The sequence below is a fragment of the Corvus kubaryi genome, unplaced genomic scaffold (genome assembly GCF_017639235.1).
Source record: "Corvus kubaryi isolate FWS band 111438036 unplaced genomic scaffold, C.kubaryi_AGA036_p1.0 37396, whole genome shotgun sequence".
Classification (NCBI taxonomy): domain Eukaryota; kingdom Metazoa; phylum Chordata; class Aves; order Passeriformes; family Corvidae; genus Corvus; species Corvus kubaryi.
This window is the reverse complement of record NW_024581135.1, coordinates 21,455,961-21,478,798: the sequence shown is the minus strand read 5'-3', so window position 1 is coordinate 21,478,798 and position 22,838 is coordinate 21,455,961. Positions and strand designations below refer to the sequence as shown.

At 37.2% G+C, this 22,838-nt stretch overlaps 1 protein-coding gene across 1 annotated transcript; it reads left to right on the top strand.

Moving 5' to 3' along the window:
• Positions 1-2: 2 nt before the first annotated feature.
• On the top strand, positions 3-21,639 carry CIR1 (corepressor interacting with RBPJ, CIR1). Its single transcript, XM_042041279.1, has 10 exons — positions 3-187; positions 891-985; positions 1,502-1,575; positions 2,740-2,753; positions 2,847-2,902; positions 3,257-3,305; positions 3,514-3,631; positions 16,762-16,868; positions 18,312-18,397; positions 20,081-21,639. The coding sequence occupies exons 1-10, from the start codon at positions 116-118 to the stop codon at positions 20,805-20,807; spliced, it is 1,398 nt and encodes a 465-aa protein (XP_041897213.1). The 5' UTR covers positions 3-115; the 3' UTR covers positions 20,808-21,639.
• The last annotated feature ends 1,199 nt before the right edge of the window (positions 21,640-22,838 follow it).

Below are 22,838 nucleotides of genomic sequence, written 5' to 3'. Positions count from 1 at the left end.
CCCGCCGACCCGGAAGGCCCGGCCCGGGCGGCCCCGGAGCGCCTCCGTCCCCGTCCCTGCCCCTGCGCCTGTGCCTGTCCGTGTAGGGGCCGGCGGCTCCCGCCCCGCTGCCGCCATGGGGAAGTCGTTCGCCAACTTCATGTGCAAGAAGGATTTTCACCCCGCCTCCAAGTCCAACATCAAAAAGGTGAGGGGGAGCCGGGGGTGCCCCGGCGGGGACGGGCTGCCGGCACCGCAGCGGCCTTAGCAGTGCTCCTCACTGTCCTGGGATGCATCGGGGCTGGGGCAAAGAGGAAGGAGGAGGCAGGGAAAATAGTTAAGAAATACTTGGAAGTTTCGAGTTTTCTTGCTCCTAGGTGTGTACGACTGTCGCATTCTCCTGGCTCAGGCTTTTCAACGCCTGATTCTCAGGATAAATAGGCACTGTACGCCGTCCAGGAAAACCCCACCTGTCACTGCTCATGTTTTCCCAATATTTCATACCTGCCTCGAGCTGGTTGCAGGTGTCCTCCCCAGAACCGTGCCGCGTGCCAGGAACCCCCGAGGGGACCTGGGGCTTGGGGTGTGTTGAGACTACACCGAGGTCACCACCGGGAAGACAGTGGCACCCACAGGGTGTTTTCTGAGTCTGCTTTTCCTTTTGAGCTACCAAATTTTCTCCTGTCATTTCAGTGTGCAAGTGTTGTTGTGACTTGGAATTTCTCAAAATTACTGCTTTGGGAAGTTCATTTGTTAAAATACTGTGTGAAAATAATGTATTTTATGCAATTAGAATGGTGATCATCCCTCGTTAAGCATTTTAAACTGAGTAAGCTAGTTATTTGTACATGAATATATTTTGCAATAGTTTTTGTATTTGTTTAGAGTAGAAACTTAATTATTTTAACTAGGTATGGATGGCAGAACAGAAAATCTCATATGATAAGAAGAAACAAGAAGAATTAATGCAACAGTATCTGAAAGAACAGGAATCCTATGATAACAGGTGAGAATTGGCTTAAGATCACATGCTTCTTTCTCCTGTGTTGTTTTCATGGTAGTGAAATTGCTGTGAGCAATTTGAAGTACTGTCTCCCACTGACTGTAGTAGTAGGAGAACACAGTCACTCATTAAGTGATGTCTGATTAAGCAGAAGTCTTGAGAACTTTTTAAAGTGGTTTGTGCCTGTCCTCTAATTAATTTCAAAATACATCATGTTGCACAGGACAGTAGGTAACCTTGTATCACACAGAAATCTGTTTTTCGTAACTCTGGACATGTTACCTTTCAGTTGAGATTGAAATATGTGATTTTTAGTACATAATGGAGCACACAAAAGCATTGACTGGTCTCTCACGTTTTTGGATACTCACATTTTGTCACTCGCATTAAAAAATGAAAAAAATGCTAGTTATCACAATAATTTCATACTGACGATTCTTTCATTTTTTTTCTTTTTTTTTTTGTGTTACCCATGTGACTGTTTTGCGTGTAACACCCCAAACTGCCCTTTTAATTTAGGTTGCTTATGGGTGATGAGCGTGTGAAGAATGGTCTTAATTTCATGTATGAAGCCCCACCTGGAGCAAAGAAAGGTATTGCAGTTTCCTGATTGTGGGCAGACAATACTAAAGCTAAAAACCTTTTGATGAAGTAAGCACAGTATGTTTTATTTTAAAATAACATGTTCATAGTGAGGTAATGATAGGAGGTATGATTTTTTTAATTCTTTATGTGGGAATATGCAGATATATATATATAGATAGATGTAGTATGTAATAATTTTGATCTCACAAAACTTTAATTTCTTTCAAAGAGAATGGTTGGGTTTTGTTAAGCAACAGTTCAATTTGATGAGAAAGACCAGATAAAATATCTTTCCAGGAAACAGCATAAATTCTGTCCTCGACCAAGGGTGTTTCTTTAGCCAGTTATAAAGTCATTGGATGAGGAGGACTGGACCTTACCGAGGCAGTGATTCAGACAACACAAACCTGTATTTTGGCCTGCTCTCCTTTACAGATATAGCAGATTGCTTTTGTTTAAAAGTTATGCCCATAATTCAGCTTGATGCTTGTCAAACATAGAAAATACAAGAGCAAGAAATTATTTATCAGAAGTTATAAAAATAATAAATGCTGAGATTCAGTAGTCAAAAGTGCTGCCTGAGCTGTGTCTCGTGAGTCTATGACTTTTTAGTAGTGTCATAAATGGAAATTACTAAGTACATGCTGGACACTTGCATCATTTTAGCAAAGTGTGACTGTGAGCAGAACTAAGAAAATATATTCCCACTAAGAGTAAACATGTTCCCTTTAAAATGCATCTTTCCCATTTGCATGAAATCACTTGCAAATGGACTCATTCTTGTAGACCAAGTTTTGCAATTATTTAACTTCAGAAGCTCTACGAGTAATCTCTTAAGTAGCAGTTACTGCTAAACTTTTTCTTAAAAATATCTTAAAAGTAAATATTGTTGCTACTCCTGCAAAAATGTTCCAAGTTTTTTATTCATATAATAAATGAATATAGTTTTAGGAGATGATTCTAGATTTACAGGATTTGTAGCTATATACTAGAGGCTGGTTATTTGTAAGTGCACTCTATTTAAATAAAGCTACTTCCTGAGTGTTTGCACTCTTGATTGGTATAAACCATAAAATGTTTTGTCTTTAGCTTAGAGGGGCATACTGTCTGCATTTTGCATATATAATTAATGCATCATTTCTTTTCTTTGCATGCTTTCTGAAAATTCCAAGAGGAAACAAAAGAGGTATTTCATTGCATCATTTCTTTAAGTTTTCTTCTTGCTTACTTAAAACGTAATCTGAAAAACTTCAAACTTACCATGTTTTCTGTTTTATAGCAAGAGGGAGAGACTGAGTACAAATTTGAATGGCAAAAAGTTGCTCCTCGGGAAAAGTAAGATATCTGGATTTTATCTGAATAATTTTTTTTCCTTATTATTTACCTTTCATATACTTTCCTTTTTTCCCTTTTTTTCCCTGTTTTATTTTTGAGCAGGTCACTTGTGTGATCTTGTCATGTCCTGACAATTAATTAGTAAAACCTGTAAACCTGGAACTATTTCCTTGCTCAGCTTTATTTTTGTTTGATACTTAATGCATGTTTGAAAATGCATTTCAGACAATGTTTACAAGAATTATACCTCTGAAATGGGTTCACACTTAACAACAAAAGGTAGTTTTGTATCTGATGTTTAAAAAAAAAATAATAGTGAACTGATTATTTGTTTCTTTTGTGTTTGTGTAACAGATATGCTAAGGATGATATGAATATCAGAGATCAGCCATTTGGTATCCAGGCAAGTTACATAAATTTCACTCTGTGGATGTCTTGGGTGTATTTCAAATGTTGTCTAACTGCAGAACATTCACATGGACTCTCTTAATTTTATCATCTCTTTTTCAGTGAGTTTAAAAGCTTCTCTTATGCCTAATAACACAGACATTTCTGTAAATGTCAGGCTGTATTGTTGACTAAATTGTGTCAATTGGCTTCATTGCCTTTAGGTGCGGAATGTGAGATGTATTAAATGCCACAAGTGGGGACATATAAACACTGATCGAGAATGTCCCTTATTTGGCCTGTCTGGAATCAATGCAAGTTCAGTCTCCAGTGATGGTTCAGGTAGGCAGTGAATGGTTTTTAAAGGTTCTGGTTAGACATATGGGGGGAGCTCATCACGTTTAGTTTTAGAAAGTTTAAGTCTATCATATTTAAAAGAGATGATGAATTCTAGAAAACAGTTAATTCCAAATGTAGGATCCACAATTTTGAGTTAATTATTTCAAATTGCAGGGACCTCATTTTCAATTAGTAACTCTTTTAAAAAAGATTCCATATTGTTTTGATCCTATCTGTGCCAAAAACTGAAAAGCTGCAACAAGACTTTAGATCAGAATGACAAAATTTGTATCTCCAAAAAAATGAGTAGATTGTTAAAGACTGTCCCTGTTCAAATTCAAGCAAACTGCTTGGATAAGCTGGAATATATCACTATATCTTTGTTGATCACTTGGTAGAAAGGAGAAGTTTATGAATTTTTTTAAAATATGTAGTTGTATTTCTGTAAGTGGACAATCAGTTGAAACCTAGATTTCCAAATGCCTGGTTTCCTTTCATCTGACTTCTTGTTGCTTCTTTAACTGTAATTTTTTTTCTTCTATTAGCTTTCCTGTTCCTTGAAGTCACACAGCAGTTAGTGCTAGATTAGGTTTGAAGAAGTGGGTATAAACATTCAAATTGAATAATATTTTTTCCTACATTTTTGGGGTTTTTTTCTGTGAGTTAACCCAAGTTGTAATGCTTTTAGGTTTCTTAAAATTGGGGCATGCTAAAGAAACATCAGGTAGCGTGGATGAGCCTTCAGCCTTGCTCTGCTGGGCTTTGGTCACGTGTTGTGTCTTGGATTTTGCAGGGATACCATTACAGTTGGACACTTGGTGGTTTCTGCTTTTCTTCTGTCTTCCTTCAGGTTATCTATTTTATGTAGCAGCTCCTAGGTTTGTTACATATTTAGCCTACCAACAATCTTGCTTTTCAGAATGAGGTCACTTAGATACATATTTTCTTTGGGATGAGGCCTGGAAGAGTTCAGTTAAAGAAAATGGTGCCTCTTACTCTCCGTTTTTTTAGGCATTGTCTGATGATTATGCCGTTGTATTACTCATCCTGTAGTTGACTTGCTCAGCCTTTCTATTCAGTAGGTTATGAAATTAAATCACTTTCTTGCATGATTCTTATCTTAGAAAAAATTGTGCTTAGAGCATTTGTTGGTGGTAGAATTATATTGTGCAGCTCTTGCATGTCAGAGATGCTTTTGTCCTGCAGAACTCACTGTCCACACCTCAGTTCAAATGATATGGGGTAAATTTTAGGAGTATTTGGTTGAGAAAGCAGAAAATATTTGTATGTGCTTGCACAAACCTTAATATTCATTCCTTATTATTCATTACAGTGTAATACAGACACTTTGCAGTGTCAGTAGAAGAATAACTGCTTGTTTCAAACCTTACTGAACTACCTAGGTGTAGGCAACGTTTGACTGCTGCGGGTGTTTCCCACTTGAAGAGATGTCCCCCAGGTGGCTTTTCAAACTATCTTTCTAAGCCTAAAGAGAGCATTTAGCATATATGATGAATTTTGCATTAACGAAAGTGGTGTAAAAGTACTTAGATATTCTCAGACTGTGCCAGTGCCCTCTCATTTTCAACTTTGGAACTTAGAAGGCAGTGTGCTGTGCTGAGCTTAGACTCTTGTAGGCTGAGGAAGGATTTTTAGGGAATAGGGATGGGCGACAGATCAGGATTTGTATATATAATTTGTAAGACACTATTCTTGGATTTGAATAGTCAGCTGTAATGATACTGCTACTTTCTCTTTCTTCCAGGGAAACTATGTAAAAACACTGTAGGTAAAGTTTAGAGTTCTTGATTTCATAGCAAATACAAGGCTTAGAGAAAGTGGTAATATTAATTACAAAATCATATAAAAGGTTGTCTGCTTTTTCTAGCCTCAGGAATACAATCCTTTAATCAACTTTTCTAAAACTTCGTCTGATTTAATAACAAGTTAAATTCCACTGCTCTGATGACTTCTGGAAATGTGTGTAAATGAAGCACTACAGTAAAGTGAGAACATAAATTCTTGAATTCACTGCTTTTCTTAAGACTCATAATTCATCCACATGGTTTGTTAAAGCTTATGCAACATATTTTTTTAAAAAGTGTGGTTTGTTGGTTTTTTTTTTTTGCTGAAACACTGACAGCAATCCTGTGTTGGCTGGGATGGGAGTAAGTAATTACTTTGCATTGCTGAGAGTTCTGCCCAGTTGTTACAGTGCTGCAGATCCTCAGTTTGCTCTGCTGCATCTGTTTCCACCTCCAAGAACCTTCTTCTGTTGCTCTGTGCAGTACATCGCCTCCAGCTCTGTTTCTTCCTGCTTCTCTTTATCAGTTGTTGTATGTACTCCTAGGCTGCTTTCTAGACTAAATTCCTGATTATTCTTTATTGCTTTATAGTACTGCAAAAATGCCCATTGCCACACTGTTCTTTAGACTGGCTAGAACTCCAGAAAATACTAGTTTGGAAGGGACAGAGACTTTTTATGAGATCATCTTTTTATGAAACCGTTCTGTGTTTTGTGAACTGATGATTAGGTTTAAAAAAATCCCTTGCACTTGAAACAAATTGAATTGTACATTAATTGCTTCCCAAGCACCCCCTCTTCCACGTGTCACAAGTGTCTCTTCATGCTTAGAAAGCTGGTTAAAAGCATGTTAATAGTCCACAGTTTTCATTTGCCATTGTTGTCAGCACCAGGAAAAAGAAAAAAGTACAAAACTACTTGGCTTCTAAGGTCAGGTAAAGTTCGTTCAATTTTTCTGAAGCTGTTTGTTTGTTTCTAAAATGTAGAGGTTAAAACACATGCCTGTGAACAGAGCAATGAATAGGGATTTCAAGGGTAGGCAGTGATTACTGGTAGTATACAGCAGGTCTGGAATGCGTATTAAATTTATTTGACTGGGCTTTTTAATAACTCAATGTGTAAAAATATGTTTACAATGAACTCTCAAAGAGTTGAAAAATGTTGGACTAAATTATTAGAGCATATAGTACTTTCAAAGGTCAGGAAGTATTGCCATATTTAGAAAGTGGATATTTATTTCTAGCTCGTGTTTCAGGAAATCGAAATATAAATATTGTCTCATAAATTAAAGGGTACAGCTGAGAAATACAGATATAATGAGGAAGAAAGGTGAAACCAGAGTAAAATATTAGTACAATTTAGTAGTCAATGTACAAGGATTCTGATTAGTTTATGAAATTAATTGTATTAGAAGGACCAAATTTAAGTTCTAAGTAACTGAAATTTTTTTTAAAGAGCAAATCTTTGGAATTTTTTTATATTCTTTGGAAGGAGCTCTATTGCTTTGAAGTTACTTACTTGGTAGTGCTTTATTTCTTCTGGTTTATGATCTTTTCATCCTAATAGAAGTCGATCTTACATCCTTTTCATGCAAATTGAATGGAATAATTTTTTTTTAGGCAGTGCGTGGTAGTTACTCTAGCTAAATTTAGGTTAGAATTCTTCAAACTTTGCAAATACTCTCCCTTGGTAGAGCACACCATGCATCAGCACAGTGTTGGAAGACTGGTCCGTGTGCTGCTGGTGATGAATCTCTACCCAGTCAGTCGTGGGAGCACTGAGCTTCATGGTTCTGAATCTGGTATGCTAAGGGCACTGGCATCACTAATTTCTGCAGAAGTAGGTTTTAAAAAATGGTCTGGCTTTGCTGTCAAATACTTGTAGCAGGCCTTGATACAAGTTAGTTTGTGTTTTGGTTTTTTTCCTGCTTCAGAAAGAGCAAAAAAAAATGTTTTATTTGGACTCAGACTGTTTTCAGCATCAGAGGAAACGTTTGAGTGCAAATAAATGAAAATGAAACTCATGTCTGATTTAGTTGACTTATCTAAAGTTCCTGCTCTGTTTCTCCATAAGGAAAAAGAAGAGTTATTAACTGAGATATTTCCCCTCCCCCATCATATCCAATGTAGGTTTTTTCTTTCCCATGAATTTTATAAGCTGTGATTCTGTCATTTCAGCAGAAGAATAGCTGCCTTTTAATCTGATGTGAAGACTACACTGTAATGTTCCTCTTGACACATAAAACTGGTTGGCAATTGGTGCTCCGGATTCAGTGTTGAATATTTTGTGTGCAGAGACCAGTCACAGCCTTCAGTTTCCTCCAGTGAAACTGCTGCAGGGCAGAGGGTGTCTGTGGCACACACCTGTGTTCTGCTGTCTTTCAAGATCTGACATACATTGCAGCGCTTCAGCAAACAAAAAGTTACAATCAGTGCCTTAACTTGGGCATGGTGGCTTGGTTATTTTGCTTCTGGGACCATTTTACTAATCTGGCTGGTAATTCATACAAAAAAAATAATAATCTTACCATTAAAAAAAGCACCTATTGAATAATATCTCACCAGTGAATAGAGATTATTTTTGCAATAAGGCAATTTCAGTGGATGTGGTTATCATGGGATAATCACACCCCTGGGGTACAGCCTTGTCTGTAATCTCCCAGGAGTGTAATTATTGCATGATAACTGCACCCCCTGGTGTTGCATTATTTCTATTATGAAATTCTTAGTTTTAGATATAAAGTAACTTACTTTGATCACTGGAAACTGCAAAGTAGTGTTAGAATGTTCCAGCTGTGAGGCTTATGGAGACCAACTTAGAAGATTTACTTCGCCTTTACAAAGGTAAATTAGGCAATCAAAGTGCTTCTTTGGGCTAAACTGATTTACAGGGTGTTTTACTGTTAAAATCCTAACTTCCAAAGTTCAGACAAGATGAAACTATTGGTTGTGCTTCTGACTTAACATGCCAGTGTGTATATATATGTATGCATGTATAAAACACAGAATGCATACCAGCAAAAAAACCAGCTCACTACCATCTCAAAGTTTGCCTGTTTTCACAATCCTTTTTTATCATTAACCAGCAGCATCTGTTGGGGTTTGTGAGGTTTTTTTGTTAATCCTGAAAAGCCATTGACTTGATTGGAACAGAGATAATTAGGTGTCCTGTGCAAAATGTTTTGAAATAATGCTGTTATTTCACCTCAAAATTGCCTGTGACTTTCTTGGTCAGGTGAAGTTAGGACAAACTGAATACTTCTTTGTTTTTCCCCTTTCCCTCCTTCTCTGCAAACAATCTATCCCATTCAATGATGGTTTGGGCAGACGGGGGAAGGGGTTACTAAAAAGCTATGAAAGCTTGAATGCTTACAAATTTTATTATATGGTTTTTCGAACAAAGAACACACTATGGATCTATTACTTTTTTATGAAGAAAGGTATTACCATCTTAGGAAGGGAGGCTAGTGGCTCAAATTGTATGAATAGCATAGTTAGAAGGGGGATGGTAAGGTTAAAAGATGTTCTTGCACCCTTGGCCTGTGAAAACTAAGCCTGGGGGGTGCTGGGCACCCTTCTCTGCTGTGGACTACTTTGAATGTCTTACAGCAGACTGGCTCTGTATGTGATCCTTGCTGTGGAATTACTAAGGAAAAAGTACTGTAAAGGGCTTAGCATGTTGTGGAAAATTCAGGCAAATAAAGGTAAAAGTCTAATGGAGCAACATGTATGTGTGTCTAGTGTCTTATGGTGTCCCAAGATAAAGCCACTCTAGGTATGGCTGTGCAGGTGCAGCCTTCTAAAGGCTCATTAGCCAGTTCTGGAGTTTGTACCCTCTCTTTTCGTCACCTGAGTGCCCCTAAACTAACTGTGGCTGTTGTTTCCATCTTCTATGATTTAGTGTGTTCCACTGATCTTTAGCTTGTAGGTGAACTACCTTTCCAGGGTAATCATTGAAATTATCAGTCACATGGAGACAGCAAAAAATGAAATCTGTGTTTATGTTACATTATGTCTGTATCTCACTGCAGTTTTCTAGTGACAAATATGGTACCTTGTTTCCCAACAGAGAAAATTCTCCATTGTATTGGGAATGCAGAAATTTTTTAGAACGTTCTCTTGAATCTGTAATAACAAAGAAAAGGTATTTGAATATGTTAACTGTGAATATTTGTATAAATGGTCATCTGTAGAAACATACAGTGTGTGAAACCTTCCTTTATGATCTGCAGCTGAGACCTTTGATTGTGAACAGTAGGAACCTTAACTAAATCTTCACATAGTTTAAGAACTGTCACATTTTAGAATAATCCTCCATTTATGTTTCAGAAGCTTTGGTATTTGGTGTGAATGCATAAAATACCGATTCTATTAGAAATCTTGTGCTTAGCATTTAAGCAATAAATATGGATTCCAATAGGAGTTTGATAATGTTAAATGGTTTTTACTACTCCAAAAAAGTAAAAAGGAAACTCAGGTTTCTCTGAAATACTATATAACAAAAGCATGGCAAATTACAGTGAAATTCTGTGCTAAAGTGTTAAATACAGTTAAACTGCAGGCCCTCTGAAAAAGAGCTAATTAAAAGCCAGAGGTTTTAGTCATTGATTTCTCTCAATGCCAACTGCAGCAGTTGCTTTGAAGTGTAAATATGGTCTGAATGCACTCATCTCTGAAATAGATGGAAAAATTATCAGTAGAAGATGATTGATTCTGAATTAGTGGAGGCAGCATAAATTTACTATGTGTCATGATCACATAATTTTGATAATAGTTCTTTGTCCTTTAGATAAAATAAGTGTCTACTCTCATCTCTGTCACAACTTCAGTAAAAGTTCACAGACTATGGAGTGTGATTAAGCTCAGTCTGTAATTTTTTTCCATTTTTGCTCAATTTCCTTTTAAGCCATACTAACAAAAGCCATAGAAAACTTGGAGGACAAAACAAGAAAGTATATGGATGTATTGACAAAACTGTCTATTCTAATTTTAAAGTTAGTTTCTCTTTTAAAGCAAAACCTGAAAAGCATTCTATCATATGTCTTTGCTACCACCCAGAAAAGGCAGCGTTCTGAATTCAGGGTATATTTATCCTTCATGTCCTCGTGTGCTGGACTGAAACCCACCAGCAGAATGTTTTCTAAAGCCTAGTTAATTCAAAAGAGGTGTTTTTGTACTCCCTAAGTATTTATTTATGCACTTTTCCACAGCAAAGCATGGCTCTAGTACAACTGTTAAGTAGAAAACCAAATAAATTTCAGTTTGGAGGAGTTACGGCCTCATGTGGTCCAAGCTATGTATATGAAAGGGTGAAGAAAACATGCTTTAGGCCTACCTTGTTAACAAAGGAAGTGTAGCAATAAAGGAGAAGCCTTGAGAGTATCTTGTCCTTGATTCATAAATTAAGTTTTAGGCATGGTAGCATGGAGTTTACTGACCCCCACATATACTGGCAAATTGATAGCAGATAGGCAAGTGTGCTATGTTTACATTTATTCATGTAGATTGCACTCTCTTACCAAGTCAGAAGAAGTGTGATGGTGTGATGATGTTTTTAGATTAAAATGATCACATTTGTGAACTAAAAGATATCCCATGCCAGAACACATTCTCAGAAAGGGAGAAAAGCCTATTCTAAAAGCCATATTCTAAATATTCTGTTTTGATGATACAGAAAATTAGCATTAGTTAAAATAAAAGCACATAGTTGCAATTAAAATGACGCTCTAAAGAATCTGCTGCCTTTTCCAGTAACTTTTATATAGTGTACTCTCTTTAATTTCATAACAATACATAGAATACAAAACAAAACATACATACAACCTTAAATATCATAGTTCTGTTAACTGCAGCCACTATGTAAGTACAACTGGTTACTGCAATTTCCCCTGCCACAGATGACAATAATTTTTACAGTATTATTGTTTATGTCTTTGCTTTCCATTTATATTCCACAATAAAAATAATTTAAAACTTGACTGATTGTATAGAATAATTCAGTTTACTTATCTACACTGGTGACAGTAGTGAAAGCTTTTATCGGTAAATTGGGCAAATACTGTCAAGACTGTGCATCATGAGTAGGTAGAAGTAAAACTGCTGGTTTTGTCGATACTGGCAAATATAACTTCATGGTCTGTCCTCACTGCTACTGAAGCTGTTGCAGAAAAAGTGGTATTTAATCACAGTTGTTATGAAAATATGTCTTAGCATACTGTTCCCTCATATTGAATAATTTGAAAAATGTGCTTTACACATCCTAATGGAGGCCTGCTAGATGGTGTGTTACAGCTGGCATTGCTCTCCCAAAAGTGCCCATGCCTCCTAGAGGAAACATTCTGGCAACAACATGGTGTTACATGCACTCTGCATTTGCTGTTTCAAGAGAAGTACAGACAGAATAGAAAATTAATTACATCTATAAGTTTCTCTGGTTTCTGGGACAGGAGTGGGGCAGTAATGCAGGGTGGGAGAGTTTGCTGTAAGGTAGGCACTTAAGTAATTGAAATCCAGAACTCTATTCCCCTCCTGATTGCTTAATAGAAGCAGAACTATTCTGTTAAATTCATCTCAGTTGTGTTATGAGAAATTGGAGTGCTCTTTGTTCTAAAAAAAGCAAATATACAGTATGTTATAGAAATCCTAATACGATATTCTTCTGCAGTGCATTGTAATTATGTCATACATGCCTAAGAAAAAATCTATTTACATCTCTTCTGTTTATTTAATTGTACAAGTATTATAAAGATGCACCAACAGCTGTCAGGCTAAGGTTGTACTTGGGTAGTGCTTTGTGAAGATTCAAATCCTTCTTTTCACATTTCATTGCATGTTTTGAGTTCTAGATTTTGTGCCCTAACTCTTTGAGTCAACTGAGCTGTCTGAATTGTATCCTTAAATAGTATCTTAGACAGAAGGTAACAGAGAGAATTAATGCTGCAAGAACTTCTGTGGAAAGTGAGAAGCAGGAAGAAACTGTAACCTCTTTGCTTGAAAATACTGTTTCTTGAGAATTATAATAGCCACAAAAAGTTTAAAAATCCTTTGGTGGGTCTTTAACTATAGAGACTTTTTCATGCAAGCTCTTAATAAAATTTTAAGTACCTGTAACTGTAGAAAATGTAAGCAGTTGTCAGTTGTCTTAATGCATAAAAATAAATGTCATATTTACAAGCAGTTAATTACGCTGTATGGCAAAAAGCTTTTCCAAGACTATGAATTGGTTTTAAAGCAGATCAATGTTTTAGTTTTAGCCAAGTGGCATCTGGGAAAGTTTAAAATATTTTTTTCTTTTTCCTATCAAAATGCAAAATTCAGAAAATAACCATGACAGTCATATTCAAAAATAGCAAGGTACTGTATTTGACTTGTCTCAGGAAGAATAAGAAACAGATGATGAAACATTGTAACTTTGAACTTATTTTTAGCTTGATGATGAAAGAATGCTGAGAGACTAGCTGTCAGAAGTTGTAGCAATCAGCTATTTTTACAGGATTCCTATAGCTAAAGTTCTGCCAGCTCATGGTATAATATCTCTAGATGTTTTCACCTGCATGAGGTCACTGAGGTAGCTGCTTCACAGGCAGTCTCACAAGTCTGTAAGGAATGTGTATATGAGCAGATTGATTTTCATAGCATGTAAAAGATTTTTGTGCCTGATGTAGGAGTGACCCTTTGCAAGTTGATGGGTGCTGTTCAAGAATAATAAGCTATCATCATAGCCAAAGATTTTAGCCAACTGAGAGCCTCTCAGCTCAGTCTTATCTGTTTTGTAGTTGATGACTCAGCTGAAGCATAGGGCTGCCAGGTATACCTAATACTGCTTTGTCCGGCAATCTTGGAGGGTGAAGACACAAGTGTGGTCACAAGCCAAAGGCAAGCTGAAAAGATTTACCACTTCGGGTTACCAGGCAACCTGGTGGCATCAAGGTTTAAGCTTTAACTTGAATAGGGAATAGGGAAGCCAAGGACACTTCTGAGAAGTTGCTTTTTTCAAATCTCTGTTAAGTGAGGTTCAGTTTTTAGGGTTTCTTTTACAGGTTTTGTCTCTCATTTACATTAGCCGGGAGAAATCCCCAATTTAATTCTATAGTGTGGAAATGGGAATGTGGTTGTTTACTCACAGATTTAGGCATTTTTTAATACTCTGTGAAAAAGCATCTCAAAAGGAAGTATGTTGCAAGCCTCAATGCTGTCACATAAAATAGCTGTGCCCAGGAATCCTGAGAGACCTCAACCTGTCACTGATATTTCAAAGAAAATCAGATCTGCTTTTCAACATCATTAAAATATAAATCAAAAGCAGTCTATTGAGGTATGGATGGGAGAAGAAAGTCACCAAGCATTTGATTCCTTTGATTCCAAGCAAAGGAGTTATGAGAATAAACATTTTCTTGATTCTTGTTCTGTTGCAGAAAGTAGATAGTAATAGAGGTTTGCAGTTAAGCTGTGCAGCCATTGTCAAATATGATGTCTTACTTGAACTTAACAGCCTGGACTTGTAACCAGGTAGAAAACAGTCTCTTTAGACTTCCCAGGTCAGAGATTGTTTTCTCCTTACTGTGTCCCTACAGCTCTCTTGCTGTCATTGGGCAGCGGAACTTCTGAGAAGCTCAGTGGCATCAGTTGTTGTAAAAAAAGTGTGAGCAGGTTCATCTGTTTCATCCTCTCAGAAATGTTAATGTTTTTCAAACTGCAAGGATGCCATACTGCAAGGAAGTGTCTTCCATAATCAACCAGTTCTGGACAGCTGCCCATGTCATGCCTGGCTGGGGTCTGCCCACAGAAGGGTTGTGAAACAGGATTGTGTTTTGACTCTACTTCCATTTATGGGGTTGATTTATTTTCTTAATCTCATTTCCTAGTGTTTTCTAAAACCTTTAGTTACAGTAAAAATAATGTACTTAATAAAGCTCCTTGGAGATTCCTGCATCTCCTCACAAGCTAGGCAGAACATAAATTGCTGCTTCCCTCACAATTGTAGGGAGACCAAAACAGGAATAATTTATTTCATAAACCACTTTAATCCCAAGTTTCTGTGGATGCATTTGATGCAGCTTGTATACGTCCACAAAATAGGAATAACAGTAGTTTGGTAACTGTCCTTATCGTGGTAATACTGCGTCGCAACTAAAATACTATAGGTGGAGCTATGAATTTCTCTGACATCATTAATATACAAGAAAACAGATGCACAAAACTCAATAGTGTTGTGCATTCATTACAAGCTTTTTCTTAAAAAAGAAGAGGTTATTTTGCTTGCCTCTTTCCAGTGTTATGCACAAAGAATGCTGAAAAGGTTTGTTTCTGGAAAATAATCTTGGACTGTGCTTTTGAAGGCCAATATGCCTTCATGTCTCTCTGGTCTTGATTCTGACCATAGTCCTCAGAGGGAGCCACACAGTTAGGGCTTCTGTCTTGATTCTTTAGCAAGTCTCCTGTGTAGATTTGGACAAGTTGCATTCCTCTATTTGTCTAATCACACTAATGAGAATAATTAGGTATCAGATACACACCAAAATGTGTACAATGCTGAAACACTGAAGGGGAATACCTAAGAACTTACTTAAGTTACTTCATTAGGCAGTGGCTCTTTGAGTAATAGGGGTATTCTAGGCTTGAATTGGTCAAGTGTTTTGGTTTCTTTGGTATGGAGAAATCTTCTTTCATGACTCTATGCTTTGTCTCCATTTGGCTTCCTCATACAGGGTTTTTGACTGAATTATATGGCTCTTTTATATGGACTTTGCAAATCAAGGCCTTTTCTGGTACCGAATTCTGTCGTTAGGTGTTTGTCTGATGTTAGTTTCTGTTCCAGCCAGAGTAGATTTCGGCAAGCAGACCAAGGTTTTAAATTTGAAATATGCAAAAATGTAGACACTGGAGCCTATATACATTGATTAATTGTGAGTTTACAATTACACTATAACACAGAAAAAGCACTTTTGGTAAATTACAGGGGGGATGGGAAATAATCCCCTACTTAAGAAAAATGCAAACTTGAGGGAAGGCTAAAAAGTATCTCATTTGAAAGTTCTTTTGCCCGGCAAAATAAGGAACTTGTGAAAAGAAAGTCATTAATGTAGGGGCTCCTTAAACCATTTCCCAAGTTTTGTTTTATTCCTTCCTGCTTTACATGTAGGCCTGTTTGTTTCTGCAAGGTAATGTATTATACAGGAAAACTAAGAAAAATGTTACTTCTTCTGAGAAAGTTCTATATTACTTTCCATATATTTTCTGTAACAAAAATCTCACTTTATTTTACATACTTGTCTGTGTTAAAAATCTATGGGTTTTGTCAGTCTTCACAGCTAAGAAACTCTTAAACCACAAAGCAGGACAATACATTTCATAAGGCTAATTAATCTTATAATTTACAGTAGTTTACTGAAGTAATGGTAAACATGTGCTGCATACCCTGTTTTACATGGCTTTTAATTTAGATTTACCTTACACAGTTCATTGACAGTAAGGTTAGTGAAGGGACTAGGAAGGAAATTTACTGGAAGTGACCTAACAAGAGAGTGAATATTTAAGGTGAAGAAAAGATATCTAATCAGACAAGTACACGACATTATGATGATCACAGGGATTCAATTAAAGCATAAGAGTGAGTTACATGGTTTGTAAATTATGCAGTCAAGTCTGAATGATACATAATACATCCCATCTTTTACTCCTTGTTAGATTTTTGCAAAGAAAGAAATCATGTGCCTAATGCCAAACACTTACTTTAATGAAAAATATAGCATGGTTTTCAAGCTAATAAAACCAGAAATCTCTGAGGAGATAACAGTCTAGAGGCTATGTATATTTGGCAATCCCTAGAATAAGTAAGGACATAGATATTTTTCACGTGTTTATTTATGTTCCATATGTATTCTTCTAATGTTACTTTTTACATTGAAGTTCAAGAATTTGTGTCATTATGAAAAATGTGTTTATTAGTGACCTATTAGAGGTGCATTTTCCCATTGTTTTAAAGGAGAGGAGGCACCTGAGTCCTATTTAATGTGCTTTATTTAGATCTCCTGTGCTTTTTTACTATAATAAAAATATATTACTAGACTTATCTGATATATTGTTTTCAACATTACAAAGTTACATAAGAGAATCCCCTTGTACTTAAAGAAAAATGCAATTATTTTCCATTCTGAATCTTCAGACTGCTGTTTTAGAAAATCATATCTGATTATTTGCTCAGCAGAAGATTATTGAGTTGATTTTGCTGTGATTTTACTTAACAAAGCTTCAACTGAATTCCTACTGTGGAGTCCAAAAAAGGTAGAGAGATATAAATGATACATTCAAACTGTGATTTTTGTGAACAGGGCCATCAATGCACCCCTCGGAGCTAATAGCGGAGATGAGAAACAGTGGGTTTGCGCTGAAACAAAATGTACTGGGGAGAAACTTGACCGCAAATGATCCATCACAGGTAATATCTTTTTACCAGTAAGCTGAAAATGTCTATAAATCTAAATGTGATTGCTTGTGAATTGTTACTTAATGTTTTCAAATATGCATATCCATAGGAAAGCTGAATAGTTATACCAGTAGAAAAATGTCAAAAAACTTAGAGTTTTCCAGATTTGTTTCATACAGAATGGTGAATCATAAATTACTTCTTTTAAAACCACTTATAATAAATTAAATCCCTCTTCTTGGTGACTAGAAATTGAATTTTTTATAAAGGGGTGGTTAGGGCTTCTGCTGCATACTTGTAATGCAGTGCTACCCTTAGGATAAAGTTTGAGGCAATATGCAGAAATAATTACTGCCAGGAATGCTATATCTGAAGGGGTTTTTTTACTTGATTCACTATTGTTCCAGTTATTATTTCTGGGGGTGAAAATGGTTCAATTGCCTTTACTTAGACTACACAAAGTGTACTACTAAATGAGGTGCTTTGATAAAAGTGTAAAATGAAAGATTAATATACACTCCTTGAAATAACCTTTGTTCATAGGCAGGATAGTCAAACCACTAGTAAAGAGGGGATGACTACAAGCTGGTCTTGAAATCTCCAGTAAATCAACAGTTCATTGTGCCTCTGCAGATGGATGTACCTTTGCCTTTAAAAAGCTATGTACCCCAAAAAATGTAGCATATGGGCACTGTTAAATGAATCACGTTGATATCAGTATGTTTGCTTTATGTTAGGTGTGCTGGGGTTTCTTTGTAAGAGCTTTTTAGTCTTTATTTCTTCTTTCGTCTTCTGAGTGTGGCTAAAATTAAAAACATCACTGTGGAGAACTGTAGTGTACCAGATGCACATAATTTGAGGAATTCAGGGTCTTCAAAGTAGTTTTGCTTTGCTGATTGCGTTACTGTATGTAGATTATATGATTACAGTATTTTGCATTGCTAGAAGACTTTGTGCACATTTAAAGACTAATAACACAACAGTGAAGTAGATGTGTTACCCATTTTCCTAATGACTAAACCGAGACAGAAAAGTAATTTGCTTAAATTACTCTGAGTTTGAGCAGGACTAGTGTCTAACCTATTCATCCAAGTGTGATAGCAATGGAGTGACTTATCCTGGGGAATCGTGGGCTCCAAAATTGGCTCATTTTCATTAACTATTTCAGAAATGTTTCTTTCCCTAGCAGGGATTTTTTCATATGTTAGTAATAACTCGTGTTGTATAACCCCCACATTATAACACCTACTCAGCTCTGAGAGAGAATGTCGGGGTTTTTCACTTGATAGGGGGTATTCTGCTCTAACCAAAGTGTCATAGGCTGACTTAGTAATACAAATATATTTCGGTCTGTGCAAAAATAAGGTACATAGAAGCACCACTTTTAAAACAGAAATCTGAATGAAGTTATTATTTTTATACATAAGAATTTAATGGCTTACTGCATTTTTCTAGGAGTTTGTTACAAGTGAAGGAGATGATGATCCAGAAGTTGAATTTTTAAAATCACTGTCAACCAAACAAAAACAGAAACTTCTAAGGTACGTGTGGTACCTAGTGGAGGGGATATGTATCAGCAGTAGTTCTGACTACATCCATCATTGCCACTGTAACTCTTTGGTGCCATTTAGCACCATCAGTACAGAAGAAAATCAGTTCAGTTTAACATACACTTGACCACAAATGGCATTATGTAGCACGATTTTTTAATCTGCTTATTTTAATCTAGTTTTGATGCCTTTGACTGGGGCTCATTTCCAATTTAACTGGGATGCTGAACTACTAATTGGCTCACTAAAGATGCTGTGCTGCTATTTTAAAATATTATTCTGCACTCCATTGTTTACAGTATCTTCTTCTATGATTAAAAATTCTGTGTTCTTGTTTACTGGTTTACAACTTGACAAAGTTTATCTTCTCCCTGTGGCTGAACTGAACCTGACCCTGCACCCCAGGGCCAAGGTTGGCCCAGCTGCACCCTGTGCTTGTGCCGGGGTTTGCAGCTCACTGCTCCCTGTGGGTGTGAGTTAATGAGGTTCCCGTGCTTTGCTTTTATCCAACTGATTTTGTGTGCCAGGTGACTTAGATTTTTTTTCTCTCTTAATTTGCAACATTATCCTGAAATAACCTCAAAATGTTTAAAATCAAAAATGCTAACTACTGACATGTAGATCCCGTACAAGCATACAGATAAAACAAAGCTTTTAGGTTAAAAGATGTCACATATGTGGGGAGTGGGAGGAGGGGGAGAAGGTGAATGGCTAAGCAGGTACCTGAGTAGGTAGGTACATATGGTATTCACATATGTAATAAATAATTCTCTGAAAATAGTTGGCATATTTTATGTTCCTTTTAAGTAAGGAATGTGTATGTAGTTAGAGTAACTTAAAATGTTATTTTTGTTTGAACTTCTGCTGGCCCAACACATTGAAATTTTTATAATCCTTTATATTTTAGAAGTTGAAGTTTACTAAATATTTAGGTCCTTTAGGCTTTACTAGTCTGAAGGGATTTTTTTAATACACTGGAAACAGTTTCACTGTTCAGTCTCTGATTTTCTGAGCATAAATAAGAAAGCAAAGTAAAAACTATTTGAAAGTAGCCAAACAGCAGTGAATGCATGTGTATGATGGAATATTGTATATTTACAGATAGCAAATGTAAGTTTCTAGTTGTGAAAAAAAGAGATTACTGGGAATATCTGTATTATTTGCCTAAAGAACTCGAAGATGTATGTTTTAGTATCAGTTTTCATCAATAGTAGAAAATGAATACTGATTGCATTTTTTCATTTTCAAAATACGTTTTTAAAATGCACAAGCTAAAGCAGCAGTGGTTTTCTAAGGTCTCCAGAGCAGCCTGACAAGGGGAAAAAAAGCACTACTGAATGTATTTATTCCTAGTTACAAGGCCCAAATTGACATCTCTTACTTATCTTTTTGAAAATTAAAGAATTAAAAAATCATATTACTCCTGTTTTGAGGGAGCAGCTGTGGATTACATACTATGGGTAATGTCAAGTTAGAAGTTTTAAAGTGAAACTTTGCTGGAAAAGGAAAATAATTCAATATATTTTTATGGAAATGAAAGTATTTACTGTGTAGGTCATCAGAAGTAGTGAACTTTAAAAGACAATGACTTTGTAATCTAGTATATCTTAACTTTGTAATCTAGTATGTCTTAACATGTCTGATCATGCTGCTCCTTTATTTTGAAAATAAAAGGAAGTTGGATCGTCTAGAGAAGAAAAAGAAAAAGAAAGATAGAAAGAAGAAAAAGCAGCAAAAGAAAAAAAGCAAAAGTAAACACAAGAAACATAAGATGAGATCCTCTTCCTCATCCTCCAGTGAGACTTCAGTAAGCAGCAGTGACAGCGAGACTGACAGCAGAGATAAAGCAGCACAAAAGAAGATGGATTCTAAGAAAAGAAAAAAAGACAAGTTTTCAGAGGCTAGCAGCAGCAGCGATTCAGAAGGAAAGGCAAAAATGAGGAAGGAAAAACTTTATGAAGATCTCTCCAGTAGTCACGGTAACAAGGACAAAGATAGGGAGAAGTACGAGCTTTTAAAGCGAGATAGTTCTGCAGAGAAAAACAAATGGAACTCCTGTGAGGGGGAAAGAAAGTCCACAAGCAGATACCATAGCACCAACACGAGAGAGACTGAAAGAAAGGAGAAGGATAGTAGAAGCCAAAACATGAATGAAGGGAGCAGGAGAAGCCTGTGCTCAAATCACAGCAGTTCCAGGCAAAGGCACATAAGAAGAAGTCCAAGTCAAAGCCCTGGTGAAGAGCGGCACAGGAAAAATGAAACCAGAAGCCCCAGCACAGATGTACACAGAGAGAAGAAAAAATGTAGAGAAGGCTATGGGGACAAGTGCAGTAAAGTGGAACACAGAGAAAGGAGCAGACGCAGTAGAAGCAGAAGCAGAGAAAGGAAAAAAAATAGATAGTATAGAGGACAGGTGCAAACAAGAATTTCTCTGGGTTTTGATGAATACCTTTAACAAGGGCTCAATTACGTACTGCTGTTCATTTTCCAACCTCTGTAACTAGCATATTTCCTACATAAACCCAACAGCATCAGTTCTATCGTGTTGGAATATTTGTAAATTAGGTATAAATGTTAAGGTATTTTTTTACTGTCTAAATATGCTTATTGGCAAATACCTCTTATATACATGCAGTAATTCATAGACCTGATTTTAGGATTTTAAAATATTTAAAAGCAGTATGCGATACTCTTGGTTTCATCCATGATGATTTCTGTTTAGATGCAGCTGTGAGGAGGAAGAAGCCTGCAATATGCTGAATGCTAACAAACATTTGAGATAGTTCTGGATAAGATCACTGCTTCAGCTATCAAAGCATTGTCTTGTAGAGGGTTTTGTTTTTTTCATACGGAAACATTTTTCCTGAAGTTCCCTGTAAGAGATCAATTTCATGAGTTAAAACAACAGAGAGACATAGTTCACATAAGTGTATAGCCAACATTTTTTGGCCTCCTGCAGTGTACAGCTTGGTCAGGGCTATCTAAACATCTTGAACCCCTGTTGGTATGTGTCAGTACAATGTCAAGTTATTGTTCAATAATCTCTCAAGACATGAAAGGAATATTTACTGCCTCAACTGTTTCAGGTATTTCATTGTTTGTGGTAGTAAGTTAGTGTAAATAGTCATCCTTTTGTTTTCATGAACCTTTTTGTTGTTTTAGTGATTCAGTCGTTTTCTGCATACATTGTTACGAAGATGAACTTACCTAATAAAATACCTTATTCTTTAAAACTGGTAATAATTGCCATCTTCTTCAGAGTTCTGAGTCAGTACAAATGCACAAGGCAACACTTCACAAGGTTTTTATTGCAAAGGAAAGGCTTCTCTGCCCTTTCAGGATGGCAGATGGAAGTACATTAGTTAGTGGACACATGAAACAGTCACTGGGCTCAGTATTCCAGCAACTTTCTTACCCTCCTCACTCACAGGACAAATGGGACTATCTTTTATTACCAGTCCACTTCTACTTCACTCAGAAGGTTTTCAGCACTGCACAGAGTATAATAATACATGGTGAAAGTGACCTGGCTTATCGTTTAAGTGCATGTGAAGAGTTTGAAAGGATGAACCATTAAGGGATGTCACTTTTTCAATGTGTCTGCATTAGGTTGCTCTGGACATTCTTGCTGAAGTAGCTGGGAGTTAAAGAGCCCCTGCAGTAGAGTCAGCCCCCCTATATTGATGTGTGGAAGCTCTGATTTAGAAAGAACAGGAGGAGACTGCCAAAATACGTGTTTTAGCAATCTAAACAAAACCTCTCATGAAGGATTTATTATCCTTCTGTGTAAGAGAGAACAGAGTAATGTGATAGGGGAAAAGGCGTATTCTGGTGGAAAATTTTCATGTTAAGTGCCGCAGGAAAGATAGGAATAACTGTAAGGTGCCTCCGTTCCAAAGGAGGGTCTCTCCAGTTGTTTTGTGTTTGGCTCAGGAATCTGCCAACCACAAAGCAATTGACTCCCACCTGAAGAAGGGTGGACAGCTCGACATCCGCAGCTCTATGCTCTTTTGTGGGCTCTGCACTTTACTGCTTTCCATGTAGTTAAACAGTGTACTATGTCTATCCTGCCTTTTCACATAGGAAAAGACTGGCAGAAAAATCATGACATTTTGGATGTATCTGTCTCAGACTACGTGTGGAAGAGCTTTGAAACAAACCAGTCATCCTGCCAGGGGAAGGTTGGTGCGGCTGTGGAGGCAGTGTCTCACTGCTCCCCGTACCTTCCCTAGGCCAGTTTGTGTCCCCTCACCGGTACGGAAGCGACCCTCGGGGCCCAAGACGGCGGCTGCGGGAGGGTGGGGCCGCCTTCGCCACCGCGGGGCCCGGCCGGGATGCTCCGGGCAGAGGGGCTGTGCTGGAGCCGCGGTGGGGCGGGCGGGGCAGGCCCAGGGCGGTGCTCGCCCGCTGCGCCCTCACGGGCCCCGCCGGC